General features: G+C 43.2%; 2 protein-coding genes across 2 annotated transcripts in view; one reads left to right on the top strand and one right to left on the bottom strand.

The window, feature by feature from the left end:
• The window catches only part of fip1l1a (FIP1 like 1a (S. cerevisiae)), a 15696-nt gene extending 9153 nt beyond the window's left edge, over positions 1-6543 (bottom strand). Inside the window, exons 1-8 of the mRNA XM_060067631.1 lie at positions 6061-6543; positions 5629-5674; positions 5117-5171; positions 4871-4992; positions 1413-1480; positions 1220-1309; positions 943-1064; positions 437-522 (exon numbers count right to left, since the gene is read on the bottom strand). Coding sequence (XP_059923614.1) covers positions 437-522; positions 943-1064; positions 1220-1309; positions 1413-1480; positions 4871-4992; positions 5117-5171; positions 5629-5674; positions 6061-6121 — 650 coding nt within the window. The 5' untranslated portion in view covers positions 6122-6543. The remainder of the gene's footprint in view (positions 1-436; positions 523-942; positions 1065-1219; positions 1310-1412; positions 1481-4870; positions 4993-5116; positions 5172-5628; positions 5675-6060) is intronic.
• Positions 6544-6600: 57 nt separating this feature from the next.
• scfd2 (sec1 family domain containing 2) overlaps positions 6601-25689 on the top strand; it is a 91738-nt gene continuing 72649 nt past the window's right edge. The window contains exons 1-4 of the mRNA XM_060067630.1: positions 6601-7550; positions 7633-7801; positions 17993-18120; positions 25007-25182. Coding sequence (XP_059923613.1) covers positions 6737-7550; positions 7633-7801; positions 17993-18120; positions 25007-25182 — 1287 coding nt within the window. The 5' untranslated portion in view covers positions 6601-6736. The remainder of the gene's footprint in view (positions 7551-7632; positions 7802-17992; positions 18121-25006; positions 25183-25689) is intronic.

Raw genomic sequence — 25689 nt, 5'->3', positions numbered from 1 at the left:
GATAGACATACACATGGAGCCTTCGCCATCGCCGCCCCTACCCTCTGGAACTCCCTCCCTCTGGCCATCCGAAACTCTGATACACTCTGTTCATTCAAAAGTCGACTTAAAACCTATCTCTTCAGGACCACCTACAACATTTGACCAATCATCCTCCGCCATCTTCCACTCTCTCCCACTCTCTTAATGTGTTGCCTATTGTTGTGGTGTTGTTTATTTTTTTCCCTTTTGTTTGATTGTTTGATTGTCTGTATGTATGCCTTTCTTATTTATAAAGCGTCTTTGAGTATTTAGAAAAGCGCTATAATAAACTGATCAATTATTATTATTATTATTATTACCGGTACTATTACAACCACAGAGACAGACATAGTGACAGAGACAGAAGGATGGAAAGAGACTGGATGGGACCAGTTAATGTCAGTGTGTTACCCACCTCAGATCTGGTTGGTATACAGAGCATAATGAGGGACGATCAAACAGGAATTCTTTGTTTGCTGGGTCTGTACGCCCCCTCTGGACCTGAGTGGAATTACAATACAAGGGATTATTATATCAATGACGCTCCTCTTGCACCTTTTGAATTCACTGATTTGTACAGGAATTCAAATAATGTACTTCCTAGAGTACTTCCTTGCTTCAATTACAGTCACTCCATGTTGAGTGATAATACGTGTCTGCTAAATGTTTTCTAAATTCTGAAGCAAACAAGCACATTTTACATCCCACACTACTGAAAATAGAAAAATGTTGTGGAGATAACAGCCATCAGTATCTACAGGTAACCGCTCAACCACCAATAGTTTACAACAATTTTGTAAGAAATTGTAGCATACACTGCAACTTACGTTACAATTCAGGTCCCAAACTAGATCCCATCTCACACCCTGAGCTAAGCCCTACTGTACGCCAGTACGTTGCAGAGACAAACTTCGTCCATACCTTCATTCTGGAAGACGCAGAGAAGTTCTCCCAACCTCCTCTGATTCTTCTCTGTTTCCCACAGTAGGCCTTCCAGGTGTCCTCATTAAAGCCGTAGTTAAAGTATTCTGAAATGTCGGCACCTGCACAAGAGCAACCTGGTGTTTTAATGCCAAAACGGACCCAATAGACCCATAAAAAACCCAGGCAGGATCAACAGAACAACTGAATTAAACCAAAGTAGAACCCCTACAAACAACACAAGCCCAGCAGAAAGGGCCGGAGACCTACTGCTCACCAGGTTTCCTCCACGGTTTCTCCTCGATGTCCACCCACAGCAAGGGGATTCCCTGGACGTCGCCCAGGGCGTTCAGGTCCAGAGCCTTGGCTTTGATGACAATTAGGAGACAAAGGACAGTATAGTAGTAGTGGTTGGTCAGAAAGATGGCAGTTTGGGTGTGGGAGTTGAGAATACACTAAGTACAGTGTACCTATAGGATTGGGCCTTCCCCCAGATCCAACTGTCAAGGATGTGGATCGAATACTGTGAGATTTTATGCTACGAAGACACACAAAATAAGGAATATATTGTTAAATGCAGTGAATACACCAAATCAGTCAGTCAAACAAATCAATCAGAGAATATAAATATCCAACAGCAAGACCCTTTCAGATGACCCTTTCTTATATCCCCTTTCTTATATAGATAGATAGATAGATAGATAGATAGATAGATAGATAGATAGATAGATAGATAGATAGATAGATAGATAGATAGATAGATAGATAGATAGATAGATAGATAGATAGATAGATAGATAGATAGATAGATAGATAGATAGATAGATAGATAGATAGATAGATAGATAGATAGATAGATAGATAGATAGATAGATAGATAGATAGATAGATAGATAGATAGATAGATAGATAGATAGATAGATAGATAGATAGATAGATAGATAGATAGATAGATAGATAGATAGATAGATAGATAGATAGATAGATAGATAGATAGATAGATAGATAGATAGATAGATAGATAGATAGATAGATAGATAGATAGATAGATAGATAGATAGATAGATAGATAGATAGATAGATAGATAGATAGATAGATAGATAGATAGATAGATAGATAGATAGATAGATAGATAGATAGATAGATAGATAGATAGATAGATAGATAGATAGATAGATAGATAGATAGATAGATAGATAGATAGATAGATAGATAGATAGATAGATAGATAGATAGATAGATAGATAGATAGATAGATAGATAGATAGATAGATAGATAGATAGATAGATAGATAGATAGATAGATAGATAGATAGATAGATAGATAGATAGATAGATAGATAGATAGATAGATAGATAGATAGATAGATAGATAGATAGATAGATAGATAGATAGATAGATAGATAGATAGATAGATAGATAGATAGATAGATAGATAGATAGATAGATAGATAGATAGATAGATAGATAGATAGATAGATAGATAGATAGATAGATAGATAGATAGATAGATAGATAGATAGATAGATAGATAGATAGATAGATAGATAGATAGATAGATAGATAGATAGATAGATAGATAGATAGATAGATAGATAGATAGATAGATAGATAGATAGATAGATAGATAGATAGATAGATAGATAGATAGATAGATAGATAGATAGATAGATAGATAGATAGATAGATAGATAGATAGATAGATAGATAGATAGATAGATAGATAGATAGATAGATAGATAGATAGATAGATAGATAGATAGATAGATAGATAGATAGATAGATAGATAGATAGATAGATAGATAGATAGATAGATAGATAGATAGATAGATAGATAGATAGATAGATAGATAGATAGATAGATAGATAGATAGATAGATAGATAGATAGATAGATAGATAGATAGATAGATAGATAGATAGATAGATAGATAGATAGATAGATAGATAGATAGATAGATAGATAGATAGATAGATAGATAGATAGATAGATAGATAGATAGATAGATAGATAGATAGATAGATAGATAGATAGATAGATAGATAGATAGATAGATAGATAGATAGATAGATAGATAGATAGATAGATAGATAGATAGATAGATAGATAGATAGATAGATAGATAGATAGATAGATAGATAGATAGATAGATAGATAGATAGATAGATAGATAGATAGATAGATAGATAGATAGATAGATAGATAGATAGATAGATAGATAGATAGATAGATAGATAGATAGATAGATAGATAGATAGATAGATAGATAGATAGATAGATAGATAGATAGATAGATAGATAGATAGATAGATAGATAGATAGATAGATAGATAGATAGATAGATAGATAGATAGATAGATAGATAGATAGATAGATAGATAGATAGATAGATAGATAGATAGATAGATAGATAGATAGATAGATAGATAGATAGATAGATAGATAGATAGATAGATAGATAGATAGATAGATAGATAGATAGATAGATAGATAGATAGATAGATAGATAGATAGATAGATAGATAGATAGATAGATAGATAGATAGATAGATAGATAGATAGATAGATAGATAGATAGATAGATAGATAGATAGATAGATAGATAGATAGATAGATAGATAGATAGATAGATAGATAGATAGATAGATAGATAGATAGATAGATAGATAGATAGATAGATAGATAGATAGATAGATAGATAGATAGATAGATAGATAGATAGATAGATAGATAGATAGATAGATAGATAGATAGATAGATAGATAGATAGATAGATAGATAGATAGATAGATAGATAGATAGATAGATAGATAGATAGATAGATAGATAGATAGATAGATAGATAGATAGATAGATAGATAGATAGATAGATAGATAGATAGATAGATAGATAGATAGATAGATAGATAGATAGATAGATAGATAGATAGATAGATAGATAGATAGATAGATAGATAGATAGATAGATAGATAGATAGATAGATAGATAGATAGATAGATAGATAGATAGATAGATAGATAGATAGATAGATAGATAGATAGATAGATAGATAGATAGATAGATAGATAGATAGATAGATAGATAGATAGATAGATAGATAGATAGATAGATAGATAGATAGATAGATAGATAGATAGATAGATAGATAGATAGATAGATAGATAGATAGATAGATAGATAGATAGATAGATAGATAGATAGATAGATAGATAGATAGATAGATAGATAGATAGATAGATAGATAGATAGATAGATAGATAGATAGATAGATAGATAGATAGATAGATAGATAGATAGATAGATAGATAGATAGATAGATAGATAGATAGATAGATAGATAGATAGATAGATAGATAGATAGATAGATAGATAGATAGATAGATAGATAGATAGATAGATAGATAGATAGATAGATAGATAGATAGATAGATAGATAGATAGATAGATAGATAGATAGATAGATAGATAGATAGATAGATAGATAGATAGATAGATAGATAGATAGATAGATAGATAGATAGATAGATAGATAGATAGATAGATAGATAGATAGATAGATAGATAGATAGATAGATAGATAGATAGATAGATAGATAGATAGATAGATAGATAGATAGATAGATAGATAGATAGATAGATAGATAGATAGATAGATAGATAGATAGATAGATAGATAGATAGATAGATAGATAGATAGATAGATAGATAGATAGATAGATAGATAGATAGATAGATAGATAGATAGATAGATAGATAGATAGATAGATAGATCGATCGATCGATCGATCGATCGATCGATCGATAGATAGATAGATAGATAGATAGATCGATCGATCGATCGATCGATCGATAGATAGATAGATAGATAGATAGATAGAACACACAGATAGAACAGGAAAGCCAGAACCATGGTGTTCAACCCACGTGCATAACGATGAGGCTCCTGCATTTATGGTTCCTATGGTGACACAAACATCATTATCGTCATCATCATCATCTTCATTATCTTGGTTGCTGTCTTCCTCTGGGTTGTCTCCCTCTGCATTCTTATGAAGACAGGAACACAACACACAAACAACACGTAGACGGAGGTAATACTATGCTATAAGCTCAACAACGGTCGATAAAATGTAATTAGATTGCAAGTTATGGGTTATATGTGCACAGTACCTGCGTTTCCATCTCACCCCCATGATCCTTTGCAGTTTCATGTGCTGTGGCTGTGCTGTACATAAAATATCAATAAAAGTATAAAATAATATAGTAAAAAGTTAGGATCGGTTGAGTTAGGCTCTGGTCGGGTGTTCATACTCAAATAACTCAGAGCATAATCACATCTAGAACTTTAATTACTGCAAGGAATTATAGGACTGGTCGCTTTATTACTGCAGAACATCTTTAATTAAAAGAACCAAAAGGTCAATTTGAATTTATAATTCTATGTTGTATAATATGTGCTGCTAGAGAATGGAGTCAGGGAAGAAAGCCTGGAATTTAACTGTTAATGGTAAGCCACAAGCTCAGATATGTCATGATTGGTTAGCGTGGGAACGGAAAAGAAAGCCGTTTTCTCCAAGCACAGATGATGGGTCCAACTAATATCAAAAACATTCACTTGAGATGTGATTATATTTGAAGTGAGAATTCATTAGGTAGACAGAGGGTTGCAGATAGGAACATACCAGTATATTATTTCCATTTCATCTGTATTATCCCTGGTTTCAATTCCTATGGGAGAAGGGCAATAAGAGTTTGATTGAATCTTTGTCTTATGTAGGCCTACCGATATAAGTCAATAACAATTTGTGAAGTGTCAATGTGAAATAACAATAGGTCCAGTCAGTCACGATTGGTACTTTGCAATTTGGTTTTACAGCCAAAGAAACCTTTGAATGTATGAAGTATAGAATATAGTACATGCTTCTCCCGAACTTCTAAATAAACGTTTATGTTTCTGTTGCTTTGTTTGCATGCTGTTCTGCATAACTGAGGAACCTTTTGCCTCCATGTGGTCGGTGTGGCAACAGCTTGTCAGCTGGACATGATGACTTTCTCTGCCCCGACCATATTTTCTTATGCAAAAAGCAGCAGGTGGGTTCAACTTCAGAACTCACCTTCATACAGCCATCCATCCTCTTCCTCCTCCCACATGTTGTCCAAATCCAATTCGGACATTGTAACATCAAAATGTTATGTTTGGATGTGTATTGTTTGACGATTGTTAGATTAACAATCGTTAATTATGTTCTTGATCAAAAGAAACCAAAACGGATTAAGAGGTCAATCAAGAGTTTAGCGCAACATGAGCGATTTGACAGTTAACGCCGTGTTTCTATGGGGACGAGGGAGTGCAACAGTCGTTTAACAGTTTACCTAAAGTGACACAATGAACATCAGTCGAATTACCGGTAAATCTTTATATTCACCCATTTCATGATTTACGTTCGTTTTAATAAAAATCAGGAAATTCTGGTGTGATCGATATAATAATGATAATAATAATAAATATTTTTATATAGCTGCATCATATGAGTATAATATATGGGAACATATTGACCTGATTATCAGTATTATCAGTTGGTCTGAATCACACAGCTAAGGTATGAGTCTGGATTGAGTGACAACTCGTTGGGCGTTTTCAAACCAATGACGTACATCTGTCGCGACGAGAAGCGGACACGTCACCACGGCGAGACTCTCATGTGTTATTGTTTTGGAATGCAGTTCATTTGACATAATTTACGTGTTTTGGGATTTCGTCGTGTGGGACACAATAACAGAAAAATTAAAATGTCGACCACCGAGCAGTTCACCATGTTCCCCGGTCAGATGTGGGAGAAAGTGCTTGCGAAAGTGAAGAGAGCTGTTGTGTTTATGGACGACAAGTGTGCCGAGAGTCTCCACTGGAACGGTGGTGCTATCACTTTGTTTGAAGCAGGAGCCCTTAATGTTAAACAGTTTTCCAGCTTTGAGTCCAGTGGGGAAAACGAACCAAAGGCTGTGTTTGTGGTGAGCACATTGCTGAAAGGTAGAACAGTCGACATTATCAAAGACATCATATCCCTTAGTCACTTTCAGTATTGCGTTGTGTTCACCACCGTTGCCCATTCTGTTCACCTGCTTGCTAACAACGTTAGTGTCGAGTTGGAAGGAAAGCCTGTGTTTGAGCAGCTGGAAGAGAAGCTCTGTGAATGGATGGGCAACATGAACTACACGGCTGAGGTGATGCACGCCCCAGTGGTCTTCGCTCCCGTCTCCCAGCAGCTCCTGCTGGCCCCAGCCTTCGCCCACCTGTTCCCCTTGCTTCCTCCTGACCTAGAGTTGATTAATGCCAAACGTCCAGAGAAGAAGCGGTTTGGCAACATCAGCGACGTGGACATGTCCTCACTGCCCACGAATCTACAGATAGAGATAAAGTCCCTCGCCTCTGCCCTGAACTCCCTGTTTGAGACCACCTGTACGAGGGAAGAGAGCTTCGCCGTTGGTCCCATGAGTCGCCTCATCGCGGCGGAACTCACCAACCACTCCCAGGCGAAAAACCGTCGAAAAACAGCCCCCAATAAAGCTTCAATTATCTTTGTTGACAGAACCATGGATCTAACAGGTGAAGTCTTATAGATGACAGATTTCTGTCTTTTCTAATCTGTAGTTTATCTTTCGTCCTCAAATGTCTTTATTCTCTCCAGGCGCTGTTGGTCACCACGGCGACAACCTGGTGGAGAAGATTCTGACAGTTCTTGATCTGCTACCGGGTCACGCCACGGACATCCAGGTGGACATGATGGAACTGACCAGTCTCCATAGTAACAAGCTCTCTCAGGGAACCGTGGCTCCCGGCTGTCTTGCTCAGACCCCGTGAGTGAGACATCCCATCACTAAACACATGCAGGGAAACCCATTTCTTCAAGGTTTTTAATACATTTTCATTAATCACAATCACAGACCCTCGTTCAGATCTGAGAACACCAACAAACACTAAGCCAGCAAAACCCAGTGGGAACAAGAATACATTTTGAGCTGGTAGACATTTGGATTGAGGCAGACATTAAGCAATTGAGAAGTAAAGTAAATAGAAGAGCTGGTCATTATATCTCCAAACTGCCAACAAATTCAGGTTGAAGTTACTTTAATATATGATTACATGATACGGTATTAAAGGACCTGGATACATAACTCCATATGTCATCAATTCAACTACTGTTCCAAACTGTCCCTCCTGCCACAAAATATGCATATTCAGTGGGTGAGCCCTTCAATCTGAATTGTCTGTGGTGAACCCCCCCTTCCGCAACCCATTGTTGTTAGTTTTGGTCATGTGAGTTGACTACAGTCTCAAAATACAATACTGTAGAATTTGTGAAAATTCTATCTAAGACTGCTGTTTTTCTGTCTGATGATGTGAAACACCTTGACACGTAACTGTTTATACATTATAAAGGGAACATTGGTGGTTCCCGGAGAGCGAGCAGGAACAGACTGTGTCATGAGACCTTGTGTTGGAGTAACACTGCATCCAAGGAGGTGCAGACAGTACTAGGTATTAGGGTTTAGTGGGCTGTGACTAGTGGCAGGGGCCAAGGAGCTGGGGCAGCTCTGAGTGTGATGGTGGTTGCACGTGCTCGGGCTCATTCAGAACAAATCAAGCATTTGCGGCGATTAGCGCAAACTGCTGCGGCGCTGTGGGAGGGTCACTTCATGGCCCATTTGTGTGACGTCATGTTGTGAACCTGAACCACCTCACCACAACAACCCTAATGGCAGGGCTGTACAGGGCTGGAAAGGACAAAACGGCAGCGATCAGTCTCTCTTCCAACTTCACAGTTGTTTGGTAAACATTGGTATGCTACACTGCTAACTTTAGGTGGTTAACAAGGTTTTACTTCCCTTGGGCATCTTTTGGTCTGAAGGCCAGCTTACGTGATTGGCCACTGCAACGTGACGTCGGGTTGCATTTCTCCAAAGGTTGATTCTGTTTACAATTTTCACTACAGGCCGCTGCGTCTTTTTCCGCAACAGCATGATGCCCCCTGCGCCGCAGATTAAACACACTAGCACCATAACAATTAAGCGTTGAACTGGTGTTTTCACCGCAACGCCTGATTTAGTCTGAATGATAGTCCACCACTATGCACAGATCGTGTGCTCCATTCCTCCTGTTATTCCTTAGAGACACTATCAAGAAAATACTTTTACCAAGGCTTCCTTGTGTGTGTGTGTGTGTGAGTGTGTTTGTGTGTGTGAGTGTGTGTGTGTGTGTGTGTGTGTGTGCGTGCGTGTGTCTAACTATTGCATCAACGGAAAGGGAAACATGAGATGGCTAAGGACTTTGGAGGTAGGATAGCGTTGTATATTGTAAAACAATGGTCAACGGAATAATCAGCCAACTAACTGCATTAAGGCCATCAATGTATTCCCCTCAAAGATATTGGAAACAACCTTTTGTAATGCAAAGAGTTGATTATTTTTAGTTTTCATGAGTTTTGTGTTTGTTAGTAATAGCAAGTGATTAATATTTCGCAATCACAGGTTATCGTCTTTCTTACAAAAATATTGTTCAAAATTAGAATCATAATCAGAAATAATCTAAAACATGCAATGAATCTATAGGTTGTTCCTTGTTTTCTTTACTAAATCCAACTCAAATACTTGCATGAAATAATATTGTTGACTTGATCGGTCTCAGTATTATGTACGTTGTTGGCTAAATGTCCTTTTTAATGGCCGAGATCAAGGAGGAACTTCCCAAAGTGGAAGGTTCTAAACCTATGATTCATGGAGTTGTTTTTAGAGCAGCCCTTTGCATGTTTTGATTGGTTTCATGGTTTACACTAGCTAAAACCTTGTAAGTATTAGGTTTAGCTCTATAGTGAACCTTTAGTATAATATTTCCCTCTGTAATTCCAGGAGAATGCCAGGATATTATCATAGGTTACTTCGTAATTCTGTGTACTTTTAGACACAGGGGTGGTCTCCCCTCTAGAGACCCCACACTTGCTGCAATTACACCAGTATGGTCTTTCATAACCTGCTGGGAATTAGGCTGAACCATAACTTTCACTTACCCGGGCAAATGAGAATCTGTCTGGGTGTGTGTCTGTGTCTGTGGGAGTGACATGTCGTTTTGTTGTTCCAAGAGGCTTCATTGCTCTGCTTTTATCTGCCAGCTAGATAATGGTGAATTTCACTGTAGCGCACATGTGCTGAGGTTGAATGAAAGCGACAGTGGGAGGGCTAGTTTTGTGTCAGACTGTTTTTTGTGGTCTTGCACCTTCCTGCCCAGTTTGTGTCATGTGCTGTGCTTGACTGCACCCCCCCATCCCCTCCCTCTTTTGGTCCGGGGCGACCCATATGAACACCATTGGCCGAAGGCACCAATCCTGTCCCAGACTCTCCCAGGGGCCTCTCATCTGGCTGCCACAGGCCTCTGTCCTGTGGTGAGTACGGGGCGTGTGCATGTGGGCAGAGACCAGCGCGGGTGGCCGAGGTGTCCTGGCCTCAGACCAATGGGTCTGGCCTTGGGCCCAGACGTTCTGCTGATCTCTGGCCAGATGCAGGCAGCCAACAAACCACATTCGGCACCAAGAAAACAGTGCAAGTATGCCACCTCTGCACATACGTAGCTACCGAGCAAAACACAGCGAAAACACACACCTATTTCTGTCCCGACCAGTGAGGAGGAAAATGAGAGAGGGTGTGCCGCGGAAACACACACTTATTCCAGCGTTGGCTTCATGGGAAAGTCGTAAAACAGAGAAGGAGATATGGCCAGTGTAACAAGCAAAAAGAGACAGACAAAATGATAGGCGGCAAAGCAGAACGAGTTTGGGTTCTGCTTCTGTCCCTCTGAGAAGAAAGCACCGTATTTTAAAAGAGGAGACATATTTCATTCCCCTGCGGTTTCCTGCTGTCCCCAGATATTGTTTCCGACGCTATACTTAGTCTGTCAGAATGTCAGGCAGAGAGAATGCTGTGATCGTGGGCAATAGCACAAACAAATGAGAGGAAACCCGAGGCGAATCCTTCATTAAATAAAACGCAAACAAAGGGACTCCTTTTTGGTGGACGACTGGTTCCCACAGTGGTCTGTGCGTGGGTGATATAAATACGATGGGAGAAGGTTTGTTTAATCAGGGGGGCCAGGCGTTTGGTTGATCAGTGGTATGCAGGATATTGATATTGGCCAACAAATGGCTCCCTGAGACACAAATTGCGCTTGGCTGTTAAGTTTTCCATGTTAAGGTTTCTCATTCCATGTCAAGACGCGGGCAAGTTCAAACATGTAAAGATGATAAAGATGATAATAATAATCACAACAATAACAGTGTAATGATGACCATATTTGTAAAAACTTTATAGAGAGGCTAATTGAGGCGTTTTACAAAGTGCTTCAACTCAATACGGAAAAAACAACGACCCAACAAAAATGCGGTAATTCTAATAAAAACGAATGTACTCAAAGTTCACCAGATGTTCAGTATGTATGAAAGGCCAGACTATAGACTTCGTAGGTAGGAAACATCTGCCCTGTTTAGTCTCTGATGAGACTCCTAACTGCCTGATCGTCCCTCTATCTGCTTCTTTCCTCACAACAAGGTATTTCCTCCCCTCCCTCATCCTCCCTCCTTATCTGGTGTAGATAGGAACTCACAGCACAACCAGCAGTACGCCATCTTGATGATAGCCCCCAGTGGCTTTGATCCCTCAAGCCCCCCTTCTCATTTTTTTTCTGTCTTTTCTCCTCTTTTAAAAGAATGAATAGCGCCCGAGCTTTCCTGAATTCAGACTTTGTTGAAGTGATGGACAACAAGATCTTAAAATATTCAATAACCATTACTTATGATAGTCATGTATCCAATATATACGTGTGTATGTGTTAGATGGACTGAAATGACCTGTTTGCATTAGATTTCATGGAACATCATTTTATGATGCTTAATAAACACCTTGATAATCCCTAGTTCCATATTAGGAAGGAAATCACAGATTCGCTCTTGTCCATCACTTTACATTAATTACCATAGACGGAAAAGTGCTGATGCATTTAAAGAAAATATTCGAAGGAAGTGCTAAAAATATGCCTACCCCCTGTACACACACACACACACACACACACACACACACACACACACACACACACACACACACACACACACACTCCCCTGTGTCTTGGCGTCCTGGCTTCTATTTGAAGTGCAGTAAACAAGGCAATGAAGAAACAAGGCCTCTGTACTCACCCCTCCCCACTCTTCATTACCCTTTATTCATTTCCTTCCTCTCTCTCCTCCTCTGTCCTACAGTTTACTGTCACCTCTCACTCTACTCTCATCTCCCACGTTCTCTTTCTCTCTTTCTTCACTCTCACCTTCTCTCCCTCTCTCTACTCTTTACTTTGTCCCCTCTCTTCCCACTCTAAATCTTCTCTCTCTCAAGATTCAGTGGGCTTTGTTGGCATGGAAAATGCCTATTTACATTGCCAAAGCACAAAAGTTAGATAAGATGCAACATAATTATAATCAAATAACAGTGCTAAAGATTTAAAACGTTTAATTAATACGTCTATACAATATTCAAAACGAATAATAAAACAATATAATGAAAACTCTCTCTCTTCCTCTCCCTCTCTCTCTCTGCCTCTTTCCTCTCCCCCCCATGTGCCCATAAATCTGCTGGGTCGCTGTGTCCCGTCCCTCTTGTCAGAACACCCTGTAGCGGGCTGCCTCCGGGTGCTGGTGTTTAGGTCCAGATCGGCCCCAACCCCCCACCCTGTGTGGGGGGTTGGGTTCATTTGCTCCTCCAGGGTCATGTGGTCCTCTGCTGGGATGTGTACAGTTAGGACCTTCCTGTGTTCTGCCTCCCCATAAAGAAACTTTGGCCAGTGTGTGTCCTACATTATGGAGGCGTTAAAAAAAGTTGGAATTATTGACTATTTCAGTCTTTGAGCCGATGCTATTATTGAAAGAGCCTTTTAGGGAAAAAGGTGATTATTTAGATGCATGTCATAAGTGAGCAGCCAGGCGATTAGGCAACTTGCTCAGGGATGCCTACAAGTAGGCTCCAGACATTGAGGATTTAAAATAGTGCCTTAAGGAGTCACACCCCTAAGCACCTATTCTGCTCTTCTCTAAAGGTGTGTGTCCGTAAGAGTGGGAGAGATGGAGATAAGAAACTCAGATTCCTACTCAGATTTATAATACTGGAGAGGTGATGACGTTTAAGAGGAAGCAGGATAGTCTAGTCTAGGGGAGTGTTTGACTCACAGTGGTTCTTGGTTTGAGCCCCAATGTCTGCACTGCTAAAATATAGTAAACGGTACTAAATGTGAACTAAGTCCTTCTCTCCATCATCGTCCCCACATCAGGAAGTACTTAACGCTGGTAGTAGAGCGGCATGTTGACCGAGGAACAAGAAACGCTGTCAAATAATCAGGATGCATGAGCGGTGACTCAAGATACACGAGGGGAACACTAAATGATGGGATGTCTAAGTGCCCTACATCCTCCGTGACTGTCTGCCACGCGATTGGCTCCTTTATTTGTGGGTAGTTGGTGTTAGTATTTGTGTGAAATGTTCATGTGTGTGTGTGTGTGTGTGTGTGTGTGTGTGTGTGTGTGTGTGTGTGTGTGTGTGTGTTTGCGCGTGCTAGCCAAAAAAGTTGAAGAACGGTGGGGGTTTTGAGGCTGACAATGCAGGACCCCTGAGTCAGACCCAAAATGTTTCTCTGCTGCATCACGCTTCCAGGAACAAAAGCCCCCTCCTCGCCCTCCTCCTCTCCACTCTCCCCTTCCCCTGACCCTCCTCGCCCACCTCCTCCCCCTCCCTCCCGACGCCACCTCCTCCAGCCCCGTAGAGTCTGTTCCAACAACAGTATGATTGCCAGCTCCCTCACACTTTCACTGCTAAGACACAACGTTGGTCCATGCGTCCAACGCTCGCTGCCTTAACTGCCTCTTTATGGCCGAGCAGCCATTACACATCTGGCTGAGTTTAGCTGGGCTTCGACAACACACATGCACTCACCCACACACACGCGCACACGCAGACACACACACTCACTCCCCTTCTCACACAGAAACACATGCTCATTCACAGTTACACACACGAAGAGACTCGCACACACACACACACACACACACACACACACACACACACACACACACACACACACACACACACACACACACACACACACACACACACACACACACACACACACACACACACACACACACACTCGCACACAGAAACACAGAAACATGCACTCCCTCAAAGTACACACCCACAGAATTTGGCAAAAAAAAGGGCCAAATAGGAGGGTGGGGAGGAAATCTCCACAGTGCAGCAGCGCCTCCTAAGGGTTGCAGAGGGTAAGATCCACTCGGGCTCCCTCACTGACTCTTGTGTTTCAACACATAGCACGTTAGTATGGAAAAAAACAGCCCCCCCCCCCCTTCCTTTAAGTCCCCTTCCGCTGCGCCTCTAGTAGAGAAGATAGTCAACAAGGAGGTCGGGGAGCTAGAAAGCCTGTGTCAAACCCTGCCAATGTAAACTCTCACCCCTCACTTCAGCACTCACCCCCTACACCCTCAGCCCACCCTTGACTGAGCAAATGGCCTGCGGAAAGCATCAGGGGTGAGGTGTTGGTGAGGGAGAGTGTGGGTGGAGGTGTTGGCTTGGGAGGTGGGGGGTGCAGGGTCTGCAGGGGGCCAAATGAGAACCATATTTCAGCTCTGCTCTGTTTTTAGTACAGCCCCTGCGTTTCATGCTCTCACACACACGCACACACAGACACACACACAGACACACACACACACACAGACACACACACAGACACACACACACACACACATACACACACACACACACACACACACACACACACACACACACACACACACACACACACACACACACACACACACACACACACACACACACACACACACACTCTGCCGAGATGCACACGGATTATGCACAATTCGAGCTACGTGCACGGCAGGAGACAATCTCCTGTCGGGCACGCGGCGCGAGACCAAGGTTGTTGAGACCTGGCATTTCAACAACGCTAGTTATGCGTGTGTTTACGGTGCACTTGATTGCAGCACCCCAAACTGCCTTCTACCCTGCTCCAGGTTGGGGATGTGTCTCTTGGGGATATGTGTCTTCGGGATTGGCGTCTTAAAGATTAGCAACCAAACGCTATCTCTGACACAACAGCACCATTTGCGCTGTCACAACAATTCTCCCAGCTGCAGGTCTCTCAGCGTGTCCTGTTTACGAGCCCTAATCCCGGGGGAAGTAAACTACTATGACAGGTTAACTTCTCAACACTACATTTGTTTGCTCTAAATATGTTTATAGTTTGTGTTCCTGCCGGTCTCAGGAACTTAGCGAAGGAGAGCTGTGACGCCATCTTTCTCATTTATTTTAAAGCGTCACACTCGTTAACAGTCGCCTCACCTCTCTGTTCCCATTTCTCCCTATTAATTTGTGTGCTTATAAATTGTATGCTTTTCATGTTTTGTTGTGCTTTTCATTACTATCTGCTAGTTTTTTACCCTTATGTTTTCTGTCCTATTAGGCAAAGTGTTTTCAGTATTAACAAAAGCACTATATAAATAAAGTGTATCATTATGATTGTTATTGTTATTATTAAGAGACTGTGGGAGCTGGGCTTTTGGCTGTGTACTGTAGTGTGTGGGGGTTGTGTCTGGTTTAGCATGGTTCTCTTGGCTGTAGGGGCCGGTGGTTGTGTTTGGTTTAACATGGTTCTCTTGGCTCTGGGGGCTGGTGTTTGTGTCTGGTTTAACATGGTAATCCTGGCTCTAGGGGCTGCTGGTTGTGTCTGGTTTAGCATGGTCATCTCGGCTGTAGGGGTCGGTGGTTGTGTCTGGTTTAACATGGTAATCCTGGCTCTAGGGGCTGCTGGTTGTGTCTGGTTTAGCATGGTAATCCAGGCTCTAGAGGCTGGTTGTTGTGTCTGGTTTAACATGGTAATCTTGGCTGTAGGGGATGCTAGTTGTGTCTGGTTTAGCATGGTTCTCTTGGCTGCAGGGCTGGTCGTTTTGTCTGGTCTCAGTGTGACTATGGCTCGCAGCCCAAAGCAAGCCCTTCTCCTCCCTGTTGAGCCACGGCCCAGCGTCTGCCACAGATTACATCTGAGATTGAACACATGGCAGTGGTTAGAGAGAGAGAGAGAGAGAGAGAGAGAGAGAGAGAGAGAGAGAGAGAGAGAGAGAGAGAGAGAGAGAGAGAGAGAGAGAGAGAGAGAGAGAGAGAGAGAGAGAGAGAGAGAGAGAGAGAGAGAGAGAGGTGTGACAAATAGTGTATCTGTCAGAGAACCCCTTCAACCTTGTCTCCCTACCTCTCCTCTCCTCCTCTCTCCCCATTGTCTTCTCCTCCTTTCCTTAGTCTGTTTGCCCGTATTCCTCCCCTCCTTTACTCCTGCAGACAGAGGTGGAGCACTGGGAGGAGGTGGCCTATGTGTCGCAGTATTTGAAGCTGGGTGCATAAAACAGAATAAATAATGTTGTGATGGTCATCTGCATGACCCATCAAAGCCTGTGACAGGGGGGAGATATCAGAGAGCGAGATAAGGAATGTGATCGCATTACTAGCTCAGGACGCCCCGCCTCTTTGATGAGACGGTGTGTCACTCTGGGATACTAACGGGGGATGAACCAGACTCCAGACACCAGCACATCTTGCTAGCTCTCCAAGGAGACGACTTCAAGATGGCTCCAGTACCCCAGGCAGATGTTGGCAGACTCCTCCCTTCCTCCATCTCCAACAGCTCCACCTTGTCTCCACCCCACCACTTTCTCTTCCTCTTTTCCTCTGCCACCTCCTCCTCCTCCCCCTTTCCTCCACCCGTCCACCGCCTCCTGCTCTGTTCCTCCACCCTTCCTCCTCCTCCTCCACCACCCTTCTACCTCCACCATCTCCTCCTCCCTTACCCTAGAATCTCTTCCTTGTCCCACATTCACCTCCTCCTCCCACCACCTTCTCCTCCTCCTCCCTCCTCCTCCAGCCCAGCCCAGCTTCCCATTTGAGATGGATTACGAATGAATGAGTTTCATAACCTTGTAGATAGTCGATAGAATCTCTGTGTGGAGATGCTATCTGCTACAGACGTCATTAGCATCTGTGTCCTAACAGATATGATAATGGAGCGGAGGGGAGGGGACTAAAATGGGATGCAGAGGAGAACATTCCCCGCTCAAATCTCCACCCAGGCACACACACGTACACACAGACGCACACACAGGGTGAGTTGCAACAGTTCTCCATGTCCCCCCGGTGATGGTTTCCGGCTCTTCCTGTGGGAGATGGGGTGACGGTCCACCCAGTAAGACCCCCTATGGAGAAGACAGGCATTTTAATCACATCCATGCTGTTTGTCTGGTGGTGTTTACATGTTGACACACACACACAGACTCTAAGCTAACACGGCAACAACAAGCCTATTATTTGACCTGCTACCACTGCAGACAAGGGTGAAAGTGTACTGTACAAGCATGTGTATATATAATCAGATAATTGGGGATACTTAGTCTCTGTAATTCCTTTTGGTACATTCTGAATGTATGAAGTGGACAGGATAGTTGTGGTAAGGGTCTTCGCCTCCCAGATTAAAATGGACTCGGGTTGATCCCTAAATCCCCCAGTCTGGGGAGTTGGATGCATTCCCCCCTACCTGCTCCTTAATAACCTGCTTCTGACTTCACTGTCAATCACTTTGGATAAAGTAGAAAAGTATTTGAATGTCATTTCACATTTCCGCCCTCCAATTCAGTAGGCTTGTCCTCTTTTTACGTCAATCCATCATTTAAAATAGTATTTTTTATCAAATATAATATAGTATATTACCGGTATGTAATTTAGGCAAGTTGCTATTGTCTATACATGCACAATTCGAGTGGACAGTTCAAGTCTTTGAAGGTACTACTATACAAATGAAGTTTATATATTATTCTATAAATGATATGATTTATTACCACATGATTTAAAGAATAACCACCACTCTCCCCCCCCCCCCCCCTCCCCCAGCTCGTCCCCTGCTCGGGAGCTGTGGGAGGCCATGTTGAACAGCAAGCAGAAGGCGGCCATGATGGAGGTGCGTCGACACCTGGTGGAGGCCGCCAGCAAGGAGAACCTGCCAATCAAGATGAGCATCGGTACGCTCCTCACACACACACACACATACACACACGCACACGCACACTCTCAATACCATAGGTGTGTGTGCGATACAGGTGTGTTCTAGCACTATGGGTGTGTATGAGTGTGATTGGGATCCAGTTGTGTGTGTGATGGTGATACAGGTGTGTGTGATTGGGATACAGGTGTGTATGATTTGGACATAGGGGAGTGCGTGTGTCTGTGGTACATGTAGCTGTGGAGGTGCGTCATCAGTTCTTTTTGAATAATCTCTGCTCATGTCATTTAATGGATGCTTAATCATTTAGGAATCATTTGTTATAATTTAATAAAGTAAAAAAAAATTATATAACATTGTATACAGTGTTATTGTATTGTCATATCCTAATACACACTTTTGTAGTTTGTTGAATGACAATTAAAATGATTTATCCTTCAAATGTAAATCATATATCAGTGTCAATGTAACCTGTTTATTTTTAGTTCATGAGCAGATGCGACACCTGAAGTTATAATGTTGAAAGACTATGTTTTGTAAGTCTGTTTTGTGCACGTACCACTGTCCTTACTTTATAGAAACACCACAGTGCCCCCTAAGGACAACAGCAGTCAACGCACCACTTTCTGTAATAGCATCTGGCCACAGAGGAAATGTTTACCACATGTTCACACACACACACACACACACACACACACACACACACACACACACACACACACACACACACACACACACACACACACACACACACACACACACACACACACACACACACACACACACACACACACACACGAACAAACAACAGTGCTCTTGGAAAGCTTTTGTTGTTTGTAAATGACGCAGAAGGGGGCTGATTTGAGGGGTATAAAGTACGTGTAGTCACGCAGATTAGAGTAGATGATGTGCTAACCCCCACCGTCTGGCTCTTTACCTGAGGAGCTCCTCCTGACTCACAGACACAGATAGATGAATCACATGGAGGTCGTTACGCTCTCAGACGCACACACACAGGCATACTAGGTAAGACACACGTACACTCATTTAAGCACTCGCATACACACAAACACACTCATTTAAACATACACACATAAAGGCATACTCATTTAAACACACACACACACCCACACACACACACACACACACACACACACACACACACACACACACACACACACACACACACACACACACACACACACACACACATGGGGTTCATATACGGGTTGCTAGGGGAGGGGGTCTTTGGGAGGGGTCTGGTGGTCCCTGGACGTCTCTAAACTCACTAAAGGTTAGGCTCTCATCTGTCTTACCAGGCAGGTTGTGATGTCTATTGGGGTGTCTCTCTCTCTCTCTCTCTCTCTCTCTCTCTCTCTCTCGCTCTCTCTCACATGCACACAGACACAGACACACACACACACACACACATGCACACACAGAGAGACATACTCACAAACACACCGAGACACACACACACACACACACGCACACACTGCGAGACACCGACACATCCCCAACCCCCATATGTATCCCATCCTTCACTCCCCTCCCTCCCTCCCTCCCAACCCCACTCCACCTCATTGCTCGCCCTCTTCTACCCTTTTCTCTTTATTAAGACGACCTGAAGCACAACCGAGTTAAACCCAGGGCTTTCAATAAATAACCGTCCCCCACTGCACCCCTGCCCCCCCCCCCCCCCCAGTACTGCCCTCTCTCTCACTTCTAAAGTAAAGCTGGACTTTTCCAAATATAAATCACATTCCCATAGCCTTTCTGGAAGTAATTTGCCGTGTGTAGACTCACAACGCGTCCCTCAACCGATAAGGAAGCTTTTATTTATTCTTATACCGTATATATTTTCATGGTGTGTGTATATTTTTTATATATTAAATGTGTGTATTTTTATAGATGTACTTGTGAGACCGAGCTTCACTTAGTTTTGATCTCCCGATGATGAGATGATGGAGCGAGAGAGAAAAAGAGAATCATTTCCACCACCCTGAGAATGTCCTGGTGAAACACATTCTCACACAATCACACACTGATGAAACTCCCTCTGTCAATGTGAGCGTAGAATAAGTTACGTTTGTGTGTATGCTTGGAATAAATTCAGTTTCTATCTACTGTGTGTGCATGTGGGTGTGTTCAAGAGTATGTGTGTCTGTGTGTGTGGGTGAGTGTATGTGTGTGTGTTCATGAGTGAGTGTGTGTGTGTGTGTGTGTCCGTCTGTGTGTGAGTGTGTATAATGGGCGCTCATAATAGCAACTATGTGAGACGTGTTGACAGGTTCTGTGTAGTAGAGAGCGTGTGGCCCTAATGTCCCAGGTGCATTCTGGGAGTTTGACAGCATAGTGGAACCGACTGTAGGCGATGCCTAATCATATCTACCTCTCCAAGAGGACATTTGGATTTAACTAGTGGAATATTTTACTCTGTTATTATTATATGAAATCTTGTTATTGAAGTGTATTCTCCTCTCTGAATCACTCACATTACTTTAAAGTGAATCACACTTGAAATACAGTGAGGGTTGAACAATAGCATACTAATCATATTGTAACAATCATCCAAGCCACAAACTGTTGTCCAATCACAATGAGTTGTTTATGTTATGTTTATTTCTACCACGAGATTAACATTACATATTACTGACGTTGTAATAAGAGGCGTTCTCTCTCGGTTAAAGAAAGTCGGTCGGTCATCATCACCCACGCACACCTGCTTTCCAACATGTGCAGCGTGGATACACACTGCCTGGCTCACATCAGTGGATCAAGTCATTTCCTCTTCCCTCTGCCAATCATGTCGAGTTATGCCAGAAGATTCTTTCGAATCAGAGGCCACACGTGTACACACTCATTTATACAGTCGGCATAAACGCATGCATGCAAGCACACGCGCACACACAGACATGCACGCGCAGACGAACCAAATTCATGTGTCTGCCCTCATTAAACAAGTTTTAATGGTTGCACTTTAATGTGAGTCTCGGGTTCCTCACTGTTCTGCTGTCCTCCGGCTGCTCCACGCCGAGCTGTGTGGACTCTGGTGTGTTCTGGTGGGCTCTGCAGGGCCACGGTCATAAATAACCCACCCAGGACCCCCCCCCCCCCCACTCCGGTCCACGCTCTGACATCACCCTTCCCTCAGCCCAGGATCCCGAGGCCTCTTGGGTCCCTTTAGGCCTCAATCCTCCCCCGAGCGCCCCCTGAGTGGCCCCCCAGGTCAACCATCACTGTACTGGTGGAGCAGGAGTGCAACAGTACACCTTTTCGTACCCCTCCCCCCCTTTCCCATCCACAGCTTTGATCACAGGCTGCAGAACTCTGATTTACTGATTTCAAAATTAAAAGAATGTCAAACAGATTTCACCATTTACTTTGATATCTGCCAGCACTCTGTTATTCCTTTATGGCATAACAGACCCTGTCAGATTTATAATTATATACTTTTGTAATTACAGTATTTGGCAAAGTAACGAGATGTGTGCTTGTTCTATTAGATTTCACATTACGCACATCAGGATAGTAGAAAATTGTTTTAAGGGACTTGGGTTGAAATGAAAAACAACTCATTTTAACACACGTAGACACAGACACAATAATTTCTTTCCTCACATGTTGCACTTTCCGTTTCTTCTCATCTCCTGCAGTCTGTAAGGAGCGATCACGCTTTGCCAGCTAGTGTCTGGTTCCTGGTGGCCTATTCTGGGGAGCGACTGTGTTTGGCACATGCTTCTGACGTGTATGCCTGGTTCTGGGCTGAATTACAGTTGGCACATCAGCACAGAACCTTGGCTCAGCTGCCAAACTTATTTTTTCTTTTCATGGGGTCTGCGCCCACAATAGACCTTTTCAGGAACTGGATTTTTCTCTCCTTCTGAAACTAATTCCATAGTACTGTTTTAACTTTTCTTTTGGACAAGAGTTGATTCTCTTAATGACTGTGTTGACATAATATGAAGGGGACGGTGCACACTGCCGTATCTGTGCTTTTTCATCGTGGCACTTCGCTCTTAAACTTAATGTACGTTGTGGCTGTGGATAATTCTTAGTTTCACCATGTCAGAGATGGTTTTCTGTCTATGCTGTTTATGGACAATAAAGTTGTGTTCATTTGAATGTAAATGGGATCCAAGCAGAGTCTAAAAGTAGGTTGCATCCCAGGACCTCTAAAATGTCTCTTTCAACCAATCGGTTACCTAGTAAAGTGTTCCTTTTCTATTGGGGATAACATGGCCTTTGCACATTTAAGTATTATTTCTATAAACATATCCCACATCACACGTTTAATAAGGCATAAGTCAACCAAAAACGTTTGCTTTTTTTTTTTTTTTTCTGTCAAGTACAGTTGTAGTCCACGTAGTATTTAGCGTTGTGAAGCGTTTTTGCCCCGTTTTTCACGAGGCCTGTCTGTTTCTGCTCCAAGTCATCTGTTTGGCCGGGGTAAAGCAAACACTGGCCTCGTCGTTGGACAGGAAACACTCCCACATCTGGTCCTGCTTCACAATATCAACATGAAATACTGGGCTTTATGGGGAGTTAATGTTTTCTGCACCCCCTAGCCCCCTACCTCCAGCCCCCAGCTCCACCACCCCACCTCAGCTCTGGGGTTCACGGAGGCTCTGCAACATCCAGGCAATCCTGGTGACCCCCAAATCTTACCCACCCACAACCCCACAATCCCCTGCTCATCCTGTCTCTGTGTGGATCCTGCTGCTGGGCTGAGCGAGAGAGAGAGGCAAGGGTAGAGCTCCTCAGTCTCTGTCTTTTCCTCACAGTCTCTCTCTCTCTCTCTCTCTCTCTCTCTCTCTCCCTCCCTCTCTCTCTCTCTCTCTCTCTCTCTCTCTCTCTCTCTCTCTCTCTCTCTCTCTCTCTCTCTCTCTCTCTCTCTCTCTCTCTCTCTCTCTCTCTCTCTCTCTCTCTCTCTCTCCGCCCCCCCCCCGCCCCCCATGTAAGTCATCAGTGAACACCCCAAATTCACATGTATTAGTCACAAACCCTTATCACTGTTTCTGCCATGCGGACAAATGTTCATGCTGTGACGCCAAATACACACACACACATTTTTACACACACAGAGAAGTATAAACTCATGAAACATTTTCGTAAATCTGTCACCGCAACACTAATTTACCAATGCACAAACACAAACCCACATACACCATCACCATCACCAACACACACTCACACTCATTTAACAACACACTCTTACACACACACGCACACAGACACACACACACAGACACACACACTAGACCGCTTACGCACTCAAACACTCCTCAACAAAGAAACACATACACTCACACACTCATTGAACATTTGTTCTCACAGACTCCCAAGCCAAGCGAGACTCAGTGGACAGTATCTATGCTGATAGAGATAATATTATGGTGTGCAGAGATCCTCTGTCCTGTGCTGAGTGTGTGATGGTTGTTAAAGAGGCCAGTGGCTATATATAATAAACACAGGGCTGTGAGAATCTCACTTAGCCTGTGTGTGTGTTTGTGTGTGTGTGTGTGTGTGTGCGTGATTATTTCTACATGAGCCATTTGTGTGGCATGAGAAGCTGATTTTGATCCACAAAAACAAAAGGGGGGACACTCCTTCCGTCCTACTCCCACTGCAGCTCATGGCAGGAAGGCGGCAGCGATTAAATCTGCATATTGCCATCTAGAGGTGTGTAAGTGGATCGTGAAATATTAGCGTGGATATCACTTTTTAAGTACGTACATTGTGGATCATGGTACACTCCATGTGGAATGCCTTCTCTGGGTTGCAAATCACTTCCTTTAATATGCACATTTTACCTATAGTTAGCATGTACGCGTCCTCATTTTACAGAGTTCTTCATTTTACGGATCAGCAGCAGTACACATTGGAAAAAGCTCAACGAGATCCATAAATGCGTCAATACTAGTTCACATGTAGTATGATGTTCGGAAACTTAGTGTCAATGTATAAGACAACATAAATGTGTGATTTTTTTATTTTTATCGTGCATTAGCCAAGTCAAATATTTGAATCGGGATGCTTGCATTGTGAATAGTCCAGAAAAATATATTAAAGTGGTGCTGTGGTCATAAAATATGATCCCATTAGATCACAGTATATATCTACAAGACAAACATAAGACTATATCACTGATCGCTATACATAGTAGATGGCAGTGGATCACCTTTAGATCATATTAAAAAACAGTTGAGTAATGCCGCGTTTCCACTGCAGGGTGCGGAACGGATCGGTTCGCAAAGGTGCGGTACGGGTTGCGTTTCCACCGCCAAAAGTGGGCGTGACCCGGACTTAGCTGTACCCGTTTTGGCCTCGTTTTCAGTGCTCCTCCGTTGGGGTACTGAAAACGAGACGAGACGCCTGATAGGGTCCTGGGAAATTCTAGCTACACACCGCCTCCGTTGATTGGTCGACAGAATCATCACTTCCGGGCGACGAGGGGATAAAAACAAACAAACAGTAGCCTCGAGGTATTATTCTTTACAATTAACATGTCGCGTAAAACGCTTGCTTGGGCGAACAAGGAGGTGGAGTCGTTCGTCTGCATTCTTGGGGAGGAAGACGTTGTTTACTATGTTTACGTAGCTGCCGCGGCGATCCACATCCGGCCTACCTTAAAGGGTACTGTCGGCGGTGGAAACACGACCTCGGAACTGAGCTGGGCTATACCGCCCCCTCCCTACCGCACCGTTGCGAACCGATCCGTTCCGCACCCTGCAGTGGAAACGCGGCCTAATTAGTAGATCAGATAGCAGATTGTTTTAGATCACTGTATATCACGGGATATCGTCGTGGGTCACAGTGTACCCACTACAGACCCAGCGGGTACATCATGACGACCGAGTCTCCATATTGATCAAGCTGACGACTGTACCCCGCTCCTCCCCTAGGTCGAGTGACCCCCGAGCAGCTGTGCTCCTACGTGCAGTTGTTCCGGAGCAACTGGGAGGCGCTAGAGAGTCACTGTGGGGTGCTGCAGCTGGGACTGGCCACGGCGCAGACCCTGCGACACCCCGCTCTCCCCCGCTGGGACGCATGCCTGGGCTGCCAGCGGCTGCTGCTACAGGTATGCACACACGCGCACACACACACACACACACACACACACACACACACACACACACACACACACACACACACACACACACACACACACACACACACACACACACACACACACACACACACACACGCAAGTGCGCACGTAGCCATGTACACACGCACATGCATGTGCACACAGACACACTGAATCACATGCATGCTTCCACAAATACAACCTATAACATGTACTCTTCTTGCATAGCCCATCCTGTTTACATACATACGCTCCCCAGTGCTACACTTACGTCCATATGATAGTGATTAGCAGCCCTGTGAGTGTTTCTCGGCCTCCATTGCCTCTATCTGCATAGAGGTGTTTGAGTGAAGCGTGTTGTGTTCCAGTAAACATGGCCACACGCCACAGTGTTTAGAGGCCCTCGGAGGAGGAAGCGGCGTTTCTCCTCACGGGGGCGGACCGGAGTGCGCGGGGCGGACGTACACGTGTCAGACCGCGGCCGGGTCAAAGGTCACC

Source organism: Gadus macrocephalus, chromosome 12 (assembly GCF_031168955.1).
Source record: "Gadus macrocephalus chromosome 12, ASM3116895v1".
Taxonomy (NCBI): Eukaryota; Metazoa; Chordata; class Actinopteri; order Gadiformes; family Gadidae; genus Gadus; species Gadus macrocephalus.
This window is presented reverse-complemented; position numbering and strand designations above follow the sequence as displayed.